The sequence below is a fragment of the Lynx rufus genome, unplaced genomic scaffold (assembly GCF_022079265.1).
Source record: "Lynx rufus isolate CCGP_SWC_20201006 ecotype Redwood Valley unplaced genomic scaffold, mLynRuf1.p SCAF_1, whole genome shotgun sequence".
Classification (NCBI taxonomy): domain Eukaryota; kingdom Metazoa; phylum Chordata; class Mammalia; order Carnivora; family Felidae; genus Lynx; species Lynx rufus.
Genome location: NW_025814823.1, coordinates 69885256 through 69905385, shown reverse-complemented (window position 1 = coordinate 69905385; position 20130 = coordinate 69885256). Strand labels below are relative to the sequence as shown.

The following is a 20130-nucleotide window of genomic DNA, read 5'->3' as shown; positions in this document are numbered from 1 at the left end:
GCAAACTGTGGCTTCCTGTATCCTAAATAAAGTTTTATTGGAACAAAGCCCATCTATTCATTTACATATCGCCCACGGCTGCTTCCGCACTATAAGGGCAGACTTGAGTAGCTGCAACAGAGACCCTACAGCCTGCAAAGCCTTAATATAGTATTTATTATCTGGCCCTTTGTAAAGCGTACTGATCCTTACTTTAGAATATGGGCCATGTTAGCTGTTGTGTCCACAAGGACCAGAACAGTCTGGCACATGGTAAGCACTCACGTGGTGGCTTTTTTTTGTGTGTTACATGCGACAAATAAACACCTGTTTTTTTGGTCATCGTTACTAGGTTTTCTGTATTTTGCAGCTGAATATATTACAAGAAAGCAGTGAGATCATAACAATCAAGCACGATAAAACTTAAAAGTCACCAGCACAGGTGCTGGTGCACAGGAAGATGAACAGGTTTGTAAATTCTAGAAAGGCACTGAACTTGGGGTCAGAAGAACATAGTTAGAATCTCAGCTCCACCATTAGCTAGTTGGCTGACCCAGATACGGAACAGTTATGAATATCTTAGTGCCCTCACCACTACTGTTTATCGTTTAGAAAGGCATCTCCAGCCGGCTCAAACAGGGCAAGAACGGAGTCAGGGAAGCCATTAGGACCTTGTAGTAATTCAGGCAAAGGTGTTAGAAATAATGAGATAGCATATCCTCCAGTGTTCTGAGAATCATTATTTTAACACAAAAAAAGTTTATGAAACAATGTTCCATAGAACTTACAACACGGTATTGTAATTATTTGTTTCCTTGTCTCTCTTACCAAGCTGTGCACTTTTTTTTCTCTTTCAAGCTGTGCACTTCTAATGAATGGAAACCATAACCACCTCTTGCTGTCACTTTGTATCACGTGTCTTCCATGATATAAAGTATGAGGACTGAGGCAGTGTAGGCACAAGAAATTTGTTGGATAAATAGAATGCAGAATTAGATTTGGCCCATCTGTGGTCATGCGCCACATGAAAAGGGACTGGGAGTCAGGGAGGCTTAAAGTTTAATTTAAGTACGAGGAAATGGCGAAGAGTATTTGGAGACAGGAATAAGCTGAGAAAACACTATTCACACTCACTTTTAGGTATGTGACAGATTGGTTCATTCACCACCTACCCACTCGCCTCCTGTGTATGTCTTCCTTGCAGCACTCTCTTCCTTTACTGTGACGAGTCCCTCTCCTGGTTTTCCTCCTCCCCATCTGCACCTCCTTTGACAGTTCCTCCCTCTCTGTCCATCCCTTAAATGCTGGTGTTCCACGCTGGCTTCCTTTCTACTCTCTACGCTCTCATCCAGTTTCAGAACTTCAATTAATATTTAAAATAATCTTGTGGGGGAGCCTGAGTGGCTCAGTCAGTTAAGCGTCCAACTCTTTATTTCGGCTCAGGTCATGATCTCACAGTTTATGAGATTGAGCCCTGTGTCGGGCTCCGTGCTGACACTGAGGAGCATGGTTGGGATTCTCTTTCTCCCTCTCTCTCTGCCTCTCCCCTGCTTGCGTGCACACACACACACTCTCTCAAAATAAACAAACATTTAATTACAAAAAATAGTCCTATGAGTCTTAAATCTCCATTTCAGCTCACATCTCTTTCCTGTGCTCTGGAAAATACACCCACAGGCCCTGCCCACTGGATGTCTCCACTGGGATGTCCACTGACACCCCCAAGTCCTCATGTCTGGGATGCAACTCATTGTCTTTATCTCTTCGCAGACATGGTGAGGCTTTCATCCCCAGTGACTGGTACCACTGTCCCCCAGATGGCAAAGCTGGAAAACCCAGCTGCTCTGAGCCTGCTTTGTTTCACAAGCCCATCCATTCAGTCACATCCCCAACTACCTCCTCCTCCAAAACCTCTTGAATCCACCCATCTCGCTCCAGCCCACCACCTCGGTTCTCCCATAATCCCTTGCCACTACGCCTCCAGCCAGAAACACAGCAAACCCCTAACGGCCTTCCTGATTCTAGTCTTTTACTATTGCAGTCCAGCCCAGTCGTCTTTCTAAACCATGAATCAGATCATACCATGTTCTCTTTAAAACACACTGACAGCTTCCTGAACACACGAGCTTGGTACAGAACTGTGCTGTCCCACAAAATAGCCACTAGCTACACGTGTCTCCTGAACACCTGCAATGCGGATGGCATGAATCAAGAGGGTCTGTGTTGGATGCACACCAGACTCAAAGGCTCCGCATGAAAAAATGTGAAATAGTTTATTCATAGTTTTTAATCCTGATCACATGTTGAAATGGTAATGGTTTTGGACATATTACATTAAGTTACACATACTTTTAATTTCATTTTTTTAAAACAAAACTGCTAGAAAATGTGAAATTACATGTGGCTCATATTTTATTTTTACTGGACAGCAATGGTATAAAAGTCCTTCGAGATGTGGCTCCCTGCCTACTTCTCAGTTTCTTCTTTCTCACCTCCTTCACCTGAGCCTCTCCTCCTTACCTGTCACCCCCAGCCTTCCTTGCACGTTCCTGCAGGTTGTTTTCTGCTCTTTATACATGGGTCCCCCCTCTCACTAGAACATTCTATTATTTTTAATGTTTATTTATTCTTGAGAGGGAGACAGAGAGCACGAGTGGGGAAGGGGCAGAGAGAGAGGGGGAGACACAGAATCCGAAGCAAGCTCTGGGCTCTGAGCTGTCAACACAGAGCCCGACACGGGGCTCGAACCCACAAACCGTGAGATCGTGACCTGAGCCAAAGTTGGATGCTTAACCAACTGAGACATCTAGGCTTCCATGGAACATTCTTTCTATTAGGTCAACTCCTACTGGCCTCATGGGACTCAGCTTTGTAGTATCTGGGAAGGATTTCCTGAACACCAATGTTATTTGTTACCCCCACTGCCCAATGCTCCCTGGCTCCAATGGAAAACACCTGTCACATGCCCTGTGCTGGTCACTGACTAAGTTTGACACCCCGCCCGGATCATACATTCCCTGCACCTTAGTTACTGGATCCCTGGAGCAGTGGCTAGCAAGTCCTAGCTACTCTGTATACAGAATGGAAGAATAAATAGAAATACAGTCAATGAACTTATAGTTGCATAGGGTGCCTAATACAAGAGTCAGATACAGCCTTAAGAAAGTGCCATTAGCCAAAACACAAAAGGAACAATAAGCTATGTTCTAACTTTTGGGTTCAAATGGGCGAAACCTTTGTAAAGAGCATGACGTATTTTTCAAATTTTACAATGATCAAACCTATGGATCGGGCAACCCCATGCCCTTGGATCTCATGTACTGAAACTTGAACGTAAGCTTCAGTGTACTTGCGGTAGCTTCCTTTGTTGTAAAAGCAAGAGACTAGAAACAGATTAAGTACCCCATCATCTACAACAGATGTTAATCACGGTCATGTCTATTCAGCGGAATAGCATGCAATGGAGAAGAAGGCAGGGGATTCTATGCATGGGAAAGAAGAGATCTTCATGATACATTAACTGAAGTAGAGTGTAAGGTACATGACATTATATGTTGTTTCCACACATTAGTGTGTTTCAAAAGTATGCGTGTGGGGCGCCTGGGTGGCTCAGTCAGTTAAGCATCAGACTCTTGATTTTAGCTCAGGTCATGATCTTGAGGTTCATGGGATCCAGCCCAGTACTGGGCTCTGCACTGAGAGTTCAGAGCTTGGAATTCTCCCTCTGCACCTTCTCTGCTCTCTCTCACTCTTTCTCTCTCTCTCTCTCTCAAAAAAAAAAAAAATATTAATAATAATAAACTTAAAAAAATGTGTGTGTACAGACACATAACGCAGACTTTTATTAGAAGGGTACAGAAGCAACTGGTAATGGTGGTTTCTGGAGGGACAGGCAAGGGAAAAGGGTCAGAGGGAGCTGGTGTTCATCAAGCTCTTTGAACTTGCTAATCCTATGCACATAGTACTTTCAAAACAGTTTAACAAGGGCTTTCTGGCTGTTTTTCTTCTAGGACATGTATGCATGGCCAAAGAACCAGACTGACTCCTCTCCTTTCCCAAGCCGAACAGATGGTAAAATACCAACATTAATTTCCCATCACTTACCGTGATCTTTTTGTGGTCGGGAAACTCGAGGCCAAAATAGTCCCCTTCCACGAGGTTGAGGTGGTTGCAAACTGCATCCAGCAACACTTTCCCAGGGGCTCTTTGCTGGAAACAGAAACAACAGGAGTCACCCCCTCTGAGACAGGCAGATATGAAAACAAACCACGGCTCCCACCACCAGAAGCCTCTTCATTCCTGAATCTTCAGCCCTTCTCAGCTTGCCACCATCCACCTTCCAGAACCCTGACCGCCTGATCACCAGACCCCTGGCCGCATACCTCTGAGCCTTTTCCAGGCTGTTTTCACACTTAGATGATAATTCTCTGCCATTTTCTCCCCAGCACGGTCCCAGGCACCACCCCCTTTTTAGAAATAGACTATTTTTTAGGGAAGTTTTAGATTTACAGAAAACTGAAGACAAAGTACAGAGAATTCCAACATAGCTCTTCTCACCACACACATAGAATCCCTTATTCTTAATCTTGCATCCATGTGGTACAGTGGTTACAAATATTGAGCCAACATTGATACATTATCATCGCCCAGAGTCCACAGTTGACATTAGGGTTCACTCTGCATTGTACAGTTCTATACTTCCTGACAAACATGTAATATTGTGTATCCTAACATGTAATATCATGGAGACACCATTACAGGATCAAGGAGGATAGTTTCACCATCCTAAGAATCCACCATGTGCCATCTAGTCAACCCTCCCCCGCTTCTCCAAACTCCTGGCTACCACTGGTCTTTCTACTGTCTTCAGTCTCACTTCTTCCAGAATGTCATACGTTTGGAATCGTACGGTACGTAACCTTCTCCTATTGGCTTCTGTTGCTCAGCAGCACGCACGTAGGTCCCTAGATGTCTTTTCGTGGCTTCCTAGTTCATTTCTTTTATTGCTGAATAATATTCCCCTGTGTGAATGTACCACAGGTTATTTATCCATTCACCTACTGAACGACATCTTGGTTACCACCCCAGTTTAGACAATTAAGAAGAAAGCTGCTAAAATAGGCATTGAGGAGGGCACTTGTTGGGATGAGCGTTGGGTGTCGTATGTAAGCGGTGAACCTCGGGAATCTACCCCCAAAATCACGAGCACCCTATACACACTGTATGGTAGCTAACTTGACAATAAATTATATTTAGGAGGAGGAGGAGGAGGAGGAGGAGGAGGAGGAGGAGGAGGAGAAAGCTGCCATAAATATTTATGTGTGGGTTTTGTATGGACAGAAGTTTTCAGCTCATGATTCTGTGTTCTTTTTGTGGAAGTGGAACCCCAGTCCCTGTTCCTTTTCCCTTCCTCCACAAATAAGGCAGAAATTATGGCTTTCTTTCTTAGGTTCCCCTAGCACTTAGCGCAAATTCTCATCCATACGACACCCACACTGAAGGTAAGAGCGCATTTTATTAATGTCTGTATCCACAGAGCCTAAAGACTGACCAATTTTGAAGTGGATGAACAGATGAATAAAACTTACTCATTCCACAGTATTATATATGGTTATGTATACACAAGCCTGTCTCTCCAGTTAAATTCTGGGCTACTTTATAGTTCACCTTTATATTCTTATTGGCCAGCAAAGCACCTGGCACTCACTCAAATGCCAGCTGAAATCATTTTCTATATACTGAACCTACAGGAAAAGGGAATATGATATATAAGACCCCAATTTCTACCCTAAATGCCTTGGTTTCTCTTCACTGCCTGGTGGATTCCTAATGACCCGCTAGTAAAATGGATCCAATTCCATCACACGGATCAAACGCTGGAAGAAAAATGTTTCAAAAACACAGTCCTCTACAGTTACTGCTTTTATACTTCCACCTTCCCTCTGAGAAGAGCAGAACATGTTAGGAACCAATTAGCAACTCAGGAGACCAATGGTCAATAAGAGAGCCTGACTAATACAGTGATGGGCATGTCCATTAGCCTGGCCAGGCATGACCCGAGGAGGCGTCAAAGATGCTTCAGTGTCCAGAGGTTTAGCATTTTTTTAAACAGATGCCACTTTATATATTCCCATATTCCTCATCACGGAAATCCAGAAGATAGCCAGAGCTGAAGGTATACAATATTCTGAAGGTATACAATATTCTCCATGGATGATCCCAAACTCACTAGGCTCTTTGAGTGCCTGGTTTAAGGGTCTCTGGCAGAATCGTTTCACGTGAACTGATGGCAGGAAATGTGAAAAACAGTAACGTCTAATAAAGAAGGAAAAGAGGGGTGCCTGCGTGGCTCAGTCGGTTGGTTGAGCATCCGACTCTTGATTTTGGCTGAGGTCGTAGTCCCAGGGTTGTGGGATCGAGCCCAAATATGGCTCCGCACTGAGCATGGAGCCTGCTTAAGATTCTCTCTCTCTTTCCCTCTGGCCCTCCTCTCTGCTCACACACTCTCTAAAATAAAAAAGCAAATAAAAGGAGGAAAAGATTTCACTTTCATTCTCTAAGAAAGATCATCCCTCCTTTACTTCCTGCGGTGAATTTACTCCTACAGTCTGCCCCATTGTTCCCCAATGCTTGTCTCCAACGCACGTTTTTGAACTTCACTCTAAGAGTAATTTTGTTCAGAATCACATCACAGTATGTAAAATGGATAGTCGTGTTGGTTGCATCGCACTGTGAATATACTTAATGCCGCTGAATTTGTATACTTAATGGCTAAAATGGTAAATGTTACGTTATATATGTTTTATCACAATAAAAAAATGTAGGGATGCCTCGGTGGCTCAGTCGGTTGAGGATCTGACTCTTGATTTTGGCTCAGTTCATGATCCCGGGGTCATGGGATGGAACCCACACTGGGCTCCTCACTGAGCATGAAGCCCGCTTAAGATTCTCTCTGTCCCTCCACCCCTTCCCTGCTCACGCATGCTCTCTCTAAAACAAAACAAAACAAAAATGTTTTTTAAAAATGCAGAAGAGAAAAAACAGAAAAAGTAACTGAGGATGGGGTTCACATCCTTAAATAGCTGTGATGCACTGTAGAATCAGTTTCAACTTTTTTTAAGAACAAGAAAATGAGTTCTTCTTAGAACGTTATATTGAGGGGCAGGACTAGCTCCTGGAAAAGTGGCTGCGAAGGCCTGATCACACGGGGAGAGAGAGTGAACACCTATGTGTGTGCACCCAACGTTTGTTACAATTTCTCAGTGCAAAGAGACCTTTTATGTGTTTGGCATGAAATGAACGTTGCTGGAGTACCACAAATTTTGCATTTGGGTTAGGCTTTGCGCTGGAAGCCAGTGATGGGGTTCAAAGAGCTATAAAAGCGCAAGCCCTTTTGCTAACACAAATCTAGAAATAAGCTGATGAAGTGTGAAGAGGAGGAGGAGGCAACAGCATGGATAAAGCTAGCAAAGCATGAAGCAGAGACCTTGAGAAAGACTGAACCATAAAGGTATTTTCTCAAAGGGGGACTTACTTTTAGACACACACACACAATTCGGGGTGCCTGGGTGGCTCAGTTGGTTAAGCGTCCAACTTTGGCTCGGGTCATGATCTCGCAGTTGGTGGGTTTGAGCCCCGCATCAGGGTCTGTGCTGATGGCTCAGAACCTGGAGCCTGCTTTGGACTCTGTCTCCCTCTCTCTTTCCCCCTCCCCCTCTCATGCTCGGTCTCTCTCAAAAATAAACATTAAAAGAATACAAAAAACATACACACACAATCCTATTCAATGCTGTACAAGCTACATTACACAAGGAAGGGAAACCAAGTAATTTACACATCGTTTGAAAACTTACATATGTTAGGAAGTTTAACATGGAAAGGATCTTATGACAAATGAGTTGTGTTAATGATCACCAAGTGTTAGTATTGGAGGGGAGGAAACGGATCTCTAAGACTCCCACAGCCTCTAAGAAACTGTCAATCTGGCCAGCCCCATACTTAGCCAGTCTTGATTCAAGTATTCTAGACATGTGAACCTTACAGAAAAGACACCAAATAGTAATTATATGTTTCATCCTGGAGAACAAATCAGCAATTAGCGAAACTACATAATCACATTTTTCTTATTGGCTACTTTTAATGATGCTGCAAAAGGCATTTGAATTTTAGCCCAGCGCACAAACAATGTGGCTGATTTCAAACTCGGCGTCCATGTTCATTTTCTCCATTTTGAATGGGCTTTTCATAGAATCTATAAGAGTACATTTTCGGAAGAGGTTTGCATTCTTGGAGAACGTCTGGCCACTAAATATTGAATAACAAATAGTATGAACATTCGCGTTTGGTTTTAAGGTACTAAAAACTGTGAATCAAAGCTGCTCTAGTTTATTGTACCTTTAAAATATATCTATGCCCTCAGGCTATTTCTATTACATAAAGTTTTATGTGGGAGTATTTTTCTCCTCCTCCAAAAGAATAAAGACAATTCTTTCTGGGGTGGGGGGTGGGGGTGGTATTTTCCTCTCTCTCCCTAATTCCTCAAAGCATCTGAACAAACGATTTCCCCTATACTTGAGACAAGCTAAGGTTCTAACCTCTCAGAAACAATCTCATAGACACAAATCTATAAAGATAATGTTTGACTAGGTTTTAAAAATTCTGCATCTGCTGAGGTTTCAGAAAGCTGTTTCTGGAAGTGGTTCTCCCCCCCCCCCCTTCCTGGTTTAGGATTAACATAACCATGACAACCAGGGCACGCTCTGATCCAGCAGAGAATGGCTTCTCTCAAAGGCCTTTGGCCCCCTTTTTCTTACCATGAATACCTATTAGAATATTATCCAAAGTCCTATAACTCACCAACCCTCAACAAGTCTAATCTTAGGGCATCAGAACACTGCAGAGTCCCTCATGGCCCGTTGCTAGTTTTTGGCCAGGTGGGGGGATGTACTAAGTACACGGGGCTTGAGAGACACACACACGCGCTGGGCTAAGTGCCGAAGGAACAGAAATCAATACAAGTATCCCTGAGTTGGGGCTACAGACAAACAACCAGCTAAATATATGGTAAGTGCTATGTGGGGAGGGGGAGGGGAGAGGGGAAAGGGGAGAGGGAAGAGGGAGACCTCTCGGGTGTCTCTCTCTTCCTAGAAAGACACTAATCCTTTTCGATCAGGGTTTCACCTCTATGACTTCATTTGACCTTAATTACTACCTTACTCCAAATATGGCCACAATAAAAGTTAGGGTTTCAATTTATGAACTGGGGGCAGGGGAGCAGAATTCAGTCCACAGGACACGAGTCATGAGAGGACTGGAGACATTATCATCCGTCTCCCAGGATCAATGTAAGACTCAAAACTGTGATTGCAAAGTGGTTATTAGCAAAGGCCCTGGCACATAAGAACAAGTTCTCAAGTATTGCTGCTTCTGCTGTGTAGGGAAAATGTTAATATATAGAATTAACGGCAGGGGAGGGAGTTGACATTGAGAAGGAGGAGCCATTTTCCAGCCCCCAAGGCATGCCTCTGCAATGTCATGCGATACAAAACCTGGCTACCACGTCAGTGGGCTGCGTGCCAATGTCCCCAAGGGCAGAGGCCATGCCAAGGATCCCTGCTGGAGGTGATTCAGAAGAGCACTTCTGACTTACGTGCCTGTCAATCACCTGCAGACCTTAACAAGCTGCAGGTGCTGATTCTGGAGGCACCGGGTGAGGCACGAAAATCTGCATTTCTAACAAGCCCCCAGGGCTGCTGCTGCTGCTACAAAGACTATGCTTTGAGTAGCAAGGTGCCAGTCACCTGCCAGTCGATGAGTTGCTACTGAGTGACCTGTGGATCCTCCACACATGGGGCAGGCAGGCTGGCTCCGTGGTCTCTCTGACTTCTGCTCAAGGCTAACATCAAGGCTAAACTTGAGAGTCAACCATAGCCAAAAAGAAAAAAAAAAAAAAAAAAGCCAAACCTACAGGTATGGGTTGAACTGTGTCCCTCAAAACGATATGCTGAAGTCCTATCTCCCAGCATCTGTGAACATGACCTTATTTGGAAACAGGGTCCTTGAGATAAAATCAAGTTAAGATGAGGCCATTAGCATGGGTTTTAACCCAGTATGACTGGTTCCTTGAAAGAAAATGGTGTGAAGACAGACACTGGGAGAATGCCATGTGATAACAGAGGCAGAGACCGAATGATGTGGTTATGAGCAGGGAGCATCAAGGATTAACATCCCCCCCCCCCCCCCCCCCCCCCCGTCAAAGCTGAAAAGAGGCAAAAAACGATTCTGCTCAGAGTCTTGGAGGGACCATGGCTCTGATGACACCTTGAGTTTGGACTTGTAGCCTCCAGAACTGTGGGAGAATCCATTAGTTGTTTTCAGCCACCCAGTTTGTGGGACTTTGTTACCGCAGCCCTAGCAAACTTATACAACCACCTTCTGTAGGGCTGTTACTCCCCTCTTAGCCACAAGGGGGCGGGGACAATGCAGTCACATCCAGCCTGGTCCCTTTGGAAGAGACTACAAGGAAACCACCACCCAATAAGTGGGTTTGGAATAACAAAGCCCCTGGCCTTCAAAATTTCTCTAACTTGATAATCAAATATATTCAGCAAGTGCTAGACCAATTATGGAAGGTAATTAATCTTTCTTGATGTTAAAAGAGGCTCCTCTTTTTACCGTGGTTGCTCTAGATGTGAGTGTTGTTCTAGAACTGAAATCCTTTTTAAGAAATACTCTCTTCTGAGACCCTTCCACCCGTGAAGTCAGAGGGGCGGAGCCAGGTCCGAAGGGCACAGAGCTCACACGCGTTCCCAACACCCCAGCAGCCCGCCCCGGGGTACCACCCCGTCCTAGCCCCTCTGCACAAACACTCAGGAGCTGCCAATGAGGCAGAAGTTCAAGGACAGTACAATTTGAGAAATTCCACAGGAACCCACCTCACTGTCCATAAATGCATGTTTTTCTTAGAAAATTTAGCACAAGGCCGCTGCCAGACACAGCTTAATATAAACGATGGAAAGAATGTCAGTCTGTGGCTAAAAATGGCCGACTGAACACATGTGTCTCCACTACACCCAGAAACCCCGCTTAAAAAAGAACACTGAGAGGGGGAAAAAAAGGAAAAAGAGGAATAAATTCACAGAAAACAGAGAAAGTGAGACAAGAGACAGCAAGTGAGAGATTCCCCCCAAATTCTAGAAGATGACAGACAAGGATGCTAAAATCTAATTACAGAGCAGAGGGAGACTCTGCAATAGGGAAACGGCTACATTACACAGAGCCCCGCAAAGGGTCCGAAGTGGGAGAGGCCAGGTACTTCTGATAATGCAGGCTAGAGGAAAACACTTGTTAAAACACTGTAATTTGGATCCCCATATAGCTAAGAGTTTATAACTAAAACAACAACAACAACAACCCAGAAGGTTATCATAAGGAATATTTGGATAACAAGAGCTCTTAGCAATAAAAAAAAAAAAAAAAAAAACACAGCGCAGAAATAAAAATTTCACTGGGAGAGTTTAAAGATATAGTTGAAAACCCCCCAAAACGAGACCTCATGGCCAAGAGATGGCAACGAGACACAGGCACGGGGCATTTGCGGGCTTAGTCCAAGAGTTCCAACCTCTGGGCGATGGGCCATCTAGACAGATCCAAGAGCAAAGCAAAATTATACAAGCACAAATGTAGGGAAATTCTCCAGAATGGAAGGGGAGAACTTTCTAGATTGCAAAGGGCCAGAGAGCATGTCCCAGAATGAATGAGCACTATCCATTTCAAGGCAACTATCTGGAAAATTATGGAACCCAAAGAGTGAAAAGAAGATTCCAAATGTCATGAGAGAGAAGCAAAGTATGGTATATCACAAGCAGGGCACAGAACTTCTTGATGGCACACGAGAAGCCAGAACAGAGTCCCTACCATTTCCCCTTACGGGACGGACACCAATAATAACGGCTGGATGAACAGCTGGAGTAAACAAAGACACTGGCGGCCAGATGCAGCTCCCTGGGGACTCACCCCGGGGACGGAGGGAACACATTATTTGCACACCTGTAACTCCCTAAGCTGCAGGCCCTGAGGCATTCCAGGCAGAAGGACACAGACTTGCCAAGGTCAGGCTCTCTCACTGTGGAGCTGGGATTCAAACCCAGTCCTGAGAATCTGCTCCTAACCATGGAGTCCCCCAGGCTCTCCATTTCCCTCTCACCCCTTTCAAGACCTAGACTTGTAATTTTGAGGACTCAAATTGTCCTAGAGAAAACTGGCTGATAAAACCAAGGAAAGAGGCCCACACTTTACATGGGCCATAGCTGGTGGCACCAAAGAGGGTTGGGAGCCCACGTGATAGTTAACAGGACCGTGGTACGACAGAGCCCCTGCAAGCTGGTGTGAGTGTCACATAAGCCAACCATGATCTCCCACTGCCAAGGCAGGACTAACACAGAAATCAGACAACTGAAGTGTGGGAGAGGCTTCTCATGCTGTTTCTCCAGCCCTTGGATGACGCAGAAGGGCAGCATAATGTTCTTATTAAGAATGCAAACATCTGCCTTCTTGCAAATCCTGGATCTCCACTCCATGGCGGTGTGACCCGGGGCAAGTGACTCTCTGGGCCTCGGTTAGCTCTTCTGCAGAATGGGCCTGATGACCAAACCACTGTACAGGGCTGTGGTGAGGCTCACGTGACTCACTACACCCCAAGCGCTTAGGACGGGATCCAGTACTCACTAAACTCTACCGGGTAAGAACTATGATGATGGGGAGGGGAAGGAAGCAAAGGACTCAAAAGCCCAACAGGAAACATGGCGGCAGCCTCATCAGCAGACAGCGTGATCACCATTGCTGTGAAACACCGGCCAGATCAAGAACGGGAACTACAACTTTAAAAGCAAAGTCCGGGCGCTGGGACAAAGCTTTCATTCTGGGAGAAAGGAGCTAAATGTTTAGGCCTGCCCATCTCCTCGTCCACAAACGCGGCGATTCTTCCTCCCTCGGTGGCTCCAAGGGTGGCCGCAACTGTCTGCGCGGGCACACTGCACTCGTTGTTCCCCTCCGCACTGAGCCTCAGTGATCAGAACGCTCATTAAACACACTTCAGATTGGATTTCAGAGTCCCGACGCCAGGCTGGGAAGAGAACGGGTGCTTTCAGCTCCCTGGCTGTAATTTAGCTACGTTGCAACCGCGGCGTCGTTAGTACAGAAGTCACTCCCCTTCTCCCTTGGCACCAAGACTTGATGTGCGCATGCACGGCGGCGGCTTTCTAGTGCTTTCTTGCAATCCCACAATGCAGTGAGCAAGATACGAAAAACGTTTGCGGAGAACTGGGCTCCTCCTAGTGCCAGGTTTCTCTGCTTTTGACCCTGGGCGATTCGTTGTTTTTTGATCACTTGAAGAAGTAGATGAATGGGGGCGCCTGGGTGGCTCAGTCAGTGAATTACTGGACTTGGGCGCAGGTCATGATCTCCCGATTGTGGGTTCAAGCCCCGCATCCAGCTCTGTGCTGACAGCTTAGAGCCTGGCGCCTGCTTCACATTCTGTGCCTCCCTATCTCTCTCTGCCCCTCCCCTGCTAGTGCTCTGTCTCTCCAGTATAAATAAACGTTAAAAAAAAAAAAAAAGTAGACGAATAAAAAAATTCCAAAATTTATTGAAATAAAATAATCTTGACTTAAAAAAAAAAAACCCATTAGCCAGGGAATAAAATATCACACAAATAACGAATAAGGGAAGTACAAACCAGATCAGGACTGCTGGAGGAAAGCATTAGACCTTTCCCAGCAAAAAGAAAAATGCTTGCATTTTCCTTATGTCTATTTAGTTTGGCGTCTTTCTCCTTGGGCTCAGTGGTCTAATTAAGCCTCAAAAGTACATTCAGTTCACGGAGCCTGAACTTTCTCAAAATACACCTGATACCATGCACTTAGCCTCTAAAATTATTATTCCGAAGTAAGATGGAAAGTAAATATTTTATTGAATTTAGCTTCACATTTGAACAGAAGGGTGAAGACTTTGTAAAACAAAGCCACCGAATAACATATGTGATTCCGGGTTCTCAATTCTCTTCACGTGCAGGCAGATTTCTTCTACCATGTTTTTTAAACACAGCCTTCCCCTCAAGAGCCAATGTCCAAGGTTCTTGGACAACCTCCAGGAACATTAAATGAAGGAAAAATTATTTTAAATCTTTGCAGATACTTTCAACAGAAAATATTTTTAATGTTTTTCAGTTAGGGGAGAATGGGAACATTTTCTCATCCTGAAAAAGGGTTTTATTTTTTTTTGTTAGATTTTTTTTTTAAGGGGGGAGGTGTGCAGGGGAGAGGCGTAGAGAGAGTGAGAGGATAGCAAGCAGGCTCCATGCTCAGCACAGAGCCTGATGCCAGGCTCAGTCCCACCACCCTGGGATCACAACCTGAGCTGAAATCAAGAGTTGGACGGTAAACAGACTGAGCCACCCAAGAGCCCCTGAAAAAGGGTTTTTAAATTATTTTTGATGCGTAAGGCTTTTAAATTAAAAATATGTAAGCCGAAGTGTGATGTGAAAATTCAGCTTTCAGGACACTTGAAGAATTCTCAGCTCTGGAGTCCCCAGAAAACCTCCCAAATAGTACTATCTACTTTTCATTCTTTTTCAAGTACTTTTCAGGTTTAATACCCTATTAAGCACCTAAGAGATTGGGGGTATGAGTGAGCTCTGGCTCCAGGTTTGCCTATCTGCAGAAGAGGTCAGAATCAGTACGGCTGAGCTTTGAACAACTTGGGTTTGAATTTTGTGAGTGCACTTATATGTAGACTTCCTCAATGAATACAGTGCAGTACTATATGTTTTTATGATTCTCTTACTTTTTTTCCTCTAGCTTACTTTATTATAATACTACAGTATATAATACATAGAATATACAAAGTACATAACACCCAATTGTTTGTTACCTGCAAGGCTTCTAGTCAACAGTAGGCTAGTAGTTAAGTTTTGGGGAAGTCAAAAGTCATAGGCAGATTTTCAATTATAGAGGGGGCTGGCGCCCCTAACCCCTGCATTGTTCAAGGGTCAACCGTACTTCTCTTCTGAAAAACTGCAAAGCTCAGATTAAAGTAAGCACAGAGACTCCAGACTTAGGGAAAAGAAACTTACAAGTATATAACAAAGGTAACAAAAGGCATCCAACAGAGACAGAAAGTAGACTGAGAGTAGAATGGTGGCTCCCAGGGGTTGGAGGTGAAGTAGGGATGGAGAGCTATTGTTTCGGGGGTACAGAGTTCAGTTTGGGAAGATGAAGAGAGTTCTGGAGATGGCCGGTGGTGATAGTTGCACAGCAATGTGAATGCACTTAATGCCACTGAACTATACACTTAAAGATGCTTAAGATGGTGAATTTTAAGTCGTGTATTTTCAAACAGTAGAAAAATATGGGAAAATATACAAAAGTACGAACAATCCACTACAGGGAGGGGCAAAATGGGGGGAGAAAAAGGCCCTAAAGAGAGCATTTTCATTATAAACAAAGTATACATTATGATTATAAAGAAAGAAACCTAACTTTTGCCTCATTTACAGCTGATGAAGCTATTACTACTAGGTATAAAAATGTGTGAGGGGTGCTTGGGTGGCTCAGTTGGTTAAGTGCTTGGCTTCGGCTCAGGTCATGATCTCATGGTTTGTGAGTCTGAGCCCTCAATCTGCGCTGTCAATGCAGAGCCCACTTGAGATGTTTTGTTTCTCTCTCTCTGCCCCTCCCCTGCTCATGCTCTCTCTCAAAAATAAAATAAAAACATTTTTTAAAAAATGTGTGAGATTACATTTGAGAGCAGCACAGAATGGGGGAGGGATCCAGAGTCATCAAGACAGAACTTTAATGCTTGACTTGTCATTTACCAGTTATGTGGCCCAAGCTAGTTACATGGCCTGGGCACTGACTGTCCCATCTGGGTAATGGAATAATGATACCCCTTAATGATGTGGTTCTGAGAATTTAATCAGGTTGACACATATAATGCCAGGCACCAATCCAGCCCATAACATGAGGCTTCATTTGTAGTTGAAGGCTTCGCCAAGTTATTTCCCACTTTTGGTAGTTACGAAAACTCCCTTAAGTAGTTTTAAGCCTTACTACAAATTAACCACTGTAAGATAAAACATATACTTTCTGTTATATTCCAGAATCTTCTGAGGAGGGGATGAGGAATGAGATCATGGAAATAAGGGGAAGGCGGTGGGGAATTCTGTATGATGGACAAACTAGAAAGCCCTAAAAAGCACAACAGTTCTGTGTGTCCGCTGTTGATGACAGGTCCTTTCAGTCAGCAACTTGCTAGCGTAAGACAAAATACAAGCACACAGACCCTAGACCTAGGAAAAAGAAGCTCCTAATATCCAGCAAAAGTATAGAGAGCATATCCTATTCTACTAGACGGACAGTTGACTAGAAAGACTGGAAGAATGTGAATTAAACATATTTCTCCTTTAAGTTATCAGACAACAAGCTCCCTGGGTATTAATAAACCACAGCGCTGACAGACAAGATCGTTCTGCGTGGTTTATGTCAGATTCTTTAAGTTACTACAAACCTAGTGGAAAGAGAGGATGATCCAGTCAGGAGCGGTTTCCAGAAGCGAATTCCAGTATCACAATGATTTTGAGGCTCACCTAGAAACTTGAAATCATCCACACCCTCTAACCCCATACATACCTGTAGTCTCACATGCATGAAGAGTTTGGAAAATAGCCCTTAAGTCTGATTCATGCACACACTCACAGTCCTTCATGACACTCAGGAACTTGGAAAACACACAGCTTTACCTTTCATGATATTCTTTTCAAATTCACCTGTTTGAGTATGTTGAGGAAACTTTTTTCTTTTTTTTTACAAGTTTGGCTGGTTATTTGTTTATTTATTTTTAAAGTATTTATTTACCTTGGGAGACAGAGAGAGCGCAAGCAGGGGAGGGGCAGAGAGAGAGAGGAAGAATCCCAAGCAGGATTCACACTGTCAGTGCAGAGCCTGTTGTGGGGCTCGAACCCATGAACCGTGAGATCATGACCTGAGCCGGAATCAAGATTCAGATGCTTAACCGACTGAGCCACCTAGGTGCCCTGAGGAAATTTCTTTCCATAACAACTTCTGGTTATTTCTCTGCTGCATTTGACCTCTGTACTTACGATTACCATTTGACTTACTACATAAACAGTTCTCACATCGTTTCTCAGGTCAGTTCTATCAGCAAGAGTCATCTTCTACTAAATCAGATTCTTCTTCAAAACTCAGAGTAAGAGCCAAAGTCCTTACAATGGAAAACAAGGCCCCACAGGATCTGATCCTCCCCTGTGGTCTGTCTGAGGCCACAGCCAAGTGTTCTCCCTCTTGCTCGTTCCACTCTAGCAACATGGGCCTGCTTGCAGTTCTCAGCATATCAGGGACAAGCCCACCTCAGGGCCTTTGCACTGGTTGCTCCCTCTACCTGGAATACCCTCTCCTCGGAAATCTTCAAAGATAATTCCCTCACCTCTTTCCAATCTTTACACAATGTCACCTTCTCAACAGGACTGACCCGAACCCCTCTACTTAAATGTAATTTGCCCCCACACCTCCCTTTTTCCCCCCACTCTTTCCCCCACTTTCCCACTATCAGCATGATACACAGTAGGTGCCTGTAAAGATCTGCTGAATGGATGAGTGAATGAATCACTTCAAACTTATAATTCTCGGGGTGCCTAAGTGGCTCAGCCAGTTAAGCATCCGACTCTTGATTTTGGCTCAGGTCATGAGATGGAGCCCCACGTCTGGCTCTGCACTGGGCATGGCTCATAATTCTCATGGAGAGACAATAATAACATGATCTTTAACAAAAACAACTGTATGCTGGGGTCTAGATTCTAAGGCCAATTTGAGAATATGTTTTTCTTTCAAGAAACTGTTGCTGAAAGAATGGACATTTTCCAAAAGCCATAATGGGGAAACCACTCTGGAAAGGCTAACTGCGGTGAAAACATTAAAAGGGAAATAATAAAGGAAGACATTCCGTTGATGAGGAAACATGTCAGACTGCACCTCAGTGCACAAGGCTAGTCATGTGACCATTACACACAGAAACGCCTACAGGGAGATGCATGGACGTCGTGAAACTGTCCCACTGCCAATACTAAGTGGCCATGTGGCTTCTCTGCCTTATCCCTCAGACAGCTTTGATGAGTAAACTAAATATGAGAAATAAAAGGAGGGTCTGTGTTTTTTCAAATGTTGCTCAGAGAATACACACCGTTGTGTGGGCTGTTGCTCCTGAAGCAGTGCTGTGGAACTGTCTGGAATGTCCGTTCCCTTTTGAGCTGGTTCACTAGTTTACTCTTACGCGATAATTTCAAAATCTGGTAAAAATACCCTGGAGTTAGCATGTTCTATTGATAATTGATACTGATCGCCAACTTTTGGCTCGCTCTAAGCCCCTCATTCCAAAACCTCAAAGTTAGAACATCCCAGCGATTAGCTTCATTTTTATGTAGTGTTACCAGTGCTCAGAGTGAATGGTGGGAAAATGGAAGACAGATGTAAGATATATAATAAAAAGCATGAGTATCGATTACATCTCTGAAATAAAATCCTGCCCAGTAACACGGGCAGCCTATGGTGTCCTAATATCAGCATTGGGAGAAAAGCAAAAGCAAGTAATAAGAATGATCTTTAAAAACAATCCTCTACGATTTAATAGCACTCGAAATGTTCGTCTGCAGCAGCGACCTAGGCAACGGATGCGGCTGAAACCAGATCGTGTTCCCCTTGCTCCAGAGTCTGGGTTATTCACAATGACCACATTGTCAGTACTGTGCACTCAGTTAAATGCACTTTGTCCCAACTTATACACAATTACACTGATGCTAAAAACAAAATACTGGAAGGCAATAAGAACATTTTTTAAATTTAGTTTTTTATTTTAATTTTTTTAGTGTTTATTCATTTTTGAGAGAGAGAGAAAGAGTGTGCATGCATTGGGGGGGCGGGCAGAGAGAGAGGGAGACACAGAATCTGAAGCAAGCTCCGAGCCTTCAGCAGAGCCCGATGTGAGGCTTGAACTCACCAACTGTGAGATCAGGACCTGAGCTGAAGTCGGACACTTAACCGACCAAGCCACCCAGGTGCCCCAAGCACATTTTTTAAAAGTAGGCTCCATACCCAGTGTGGGGCTTGAACTCAAGACACTGAGATTAAAACCTGAGAGACGCTTAACCAACGGAGCCACCCAAGCGCCCCACTAGGAATCTTTTTGAAACAGATTCTGTCACCTGTTGAAAATTAAATATACCATGATAGGAGAAAGTGAGTTTACAGGTTTACCTAGAAAGTGGATAGTTAGACTCCATGCTGGAGCACAGAGGCAGGAAAACAATTTGAAAATGTATAGTGGCCTTTCATGGTCTAATTTCTTAATCATGCAAGATGACTTTAACATGTTTTCAACAGTGATGCCACCAGGCCAAAAGAAATGCTCATCACAGCCCCCCACACGTGTGGGTACAGGCCTGCACTCTATTTCACACAACCACTGTGACAATTATGTGTTGTTCTTTCCCCCTTAACGACAGGATGAGCCCAAATTGCACTGAAGCAGGACAGAAGACGGGGTGGGGGGGGATCTGCTTGTAAAATAAAGGGGGGAACAAATACAGAGCAACAGGAAGTAGATTGGTGGTTATCAGGGCCTGGGGGATGGGGGATTGGCAGGATTATTTAATGGGCAGAGTTTCTGATCTGCAGGATGAAAAAGTTCGGGAGGTATGTTTTACAACAACGTGAATATGCTTAACGCTACCAAACTGTAGACTTAAAAATGGGCGAGATGATAACTTTTATGAGTTTCTAATCACAATTTAACAAAAAAAAAAAAGGAAAAGAAAGCAAGGAGGACTAAATCTCTAGGTCTGAGCCTGTGCAAAACAATCTTTCCCTAATGATACTACAGGACAAGCTGGTTTATTAATTTCATGGAACAGAAATATAAGCCAGAAACAGAACATGACAGGGGCGCCTGGCTGGCTCAGTCGGTTAAGCATCCAACTCTTTATTTTGGTTCAGGTCCTGATCTCACGGTTCGTGGGTTCGAGCCCTGCATTGGGTTCCGCGCTGATGGCACGGGGCCTGCTGGAGATTCTTTTTCCCTTGCTCT

At 44.2% G+C, this 20130-nt stretch overlaps 1 protein-coding gene across 1 annotated transcript in view; it reads right to left on the bottom strand.

The window, feature by feature from the left end:
• FARP1 (FERM, ARH/RhoGEF and pleckstrin domain protein 1) overlaps positions 1 to 20130 on the bottom strand; it is a 293763-nt gene that overhangs the window by 95217 nt on the left and 178416 nt on the right. Inside the window, exon 3 of the mRNA XM_047081200.1 lies at positions 4084 to 4188. Within this exon, the coding sequence (XP_046937156.1) occupies positions 4084 to 4188 (105 nt within the window). The remainder of the gene's footprint in view (positions 1 to 4083; positions 4189 to 20130) is intronic.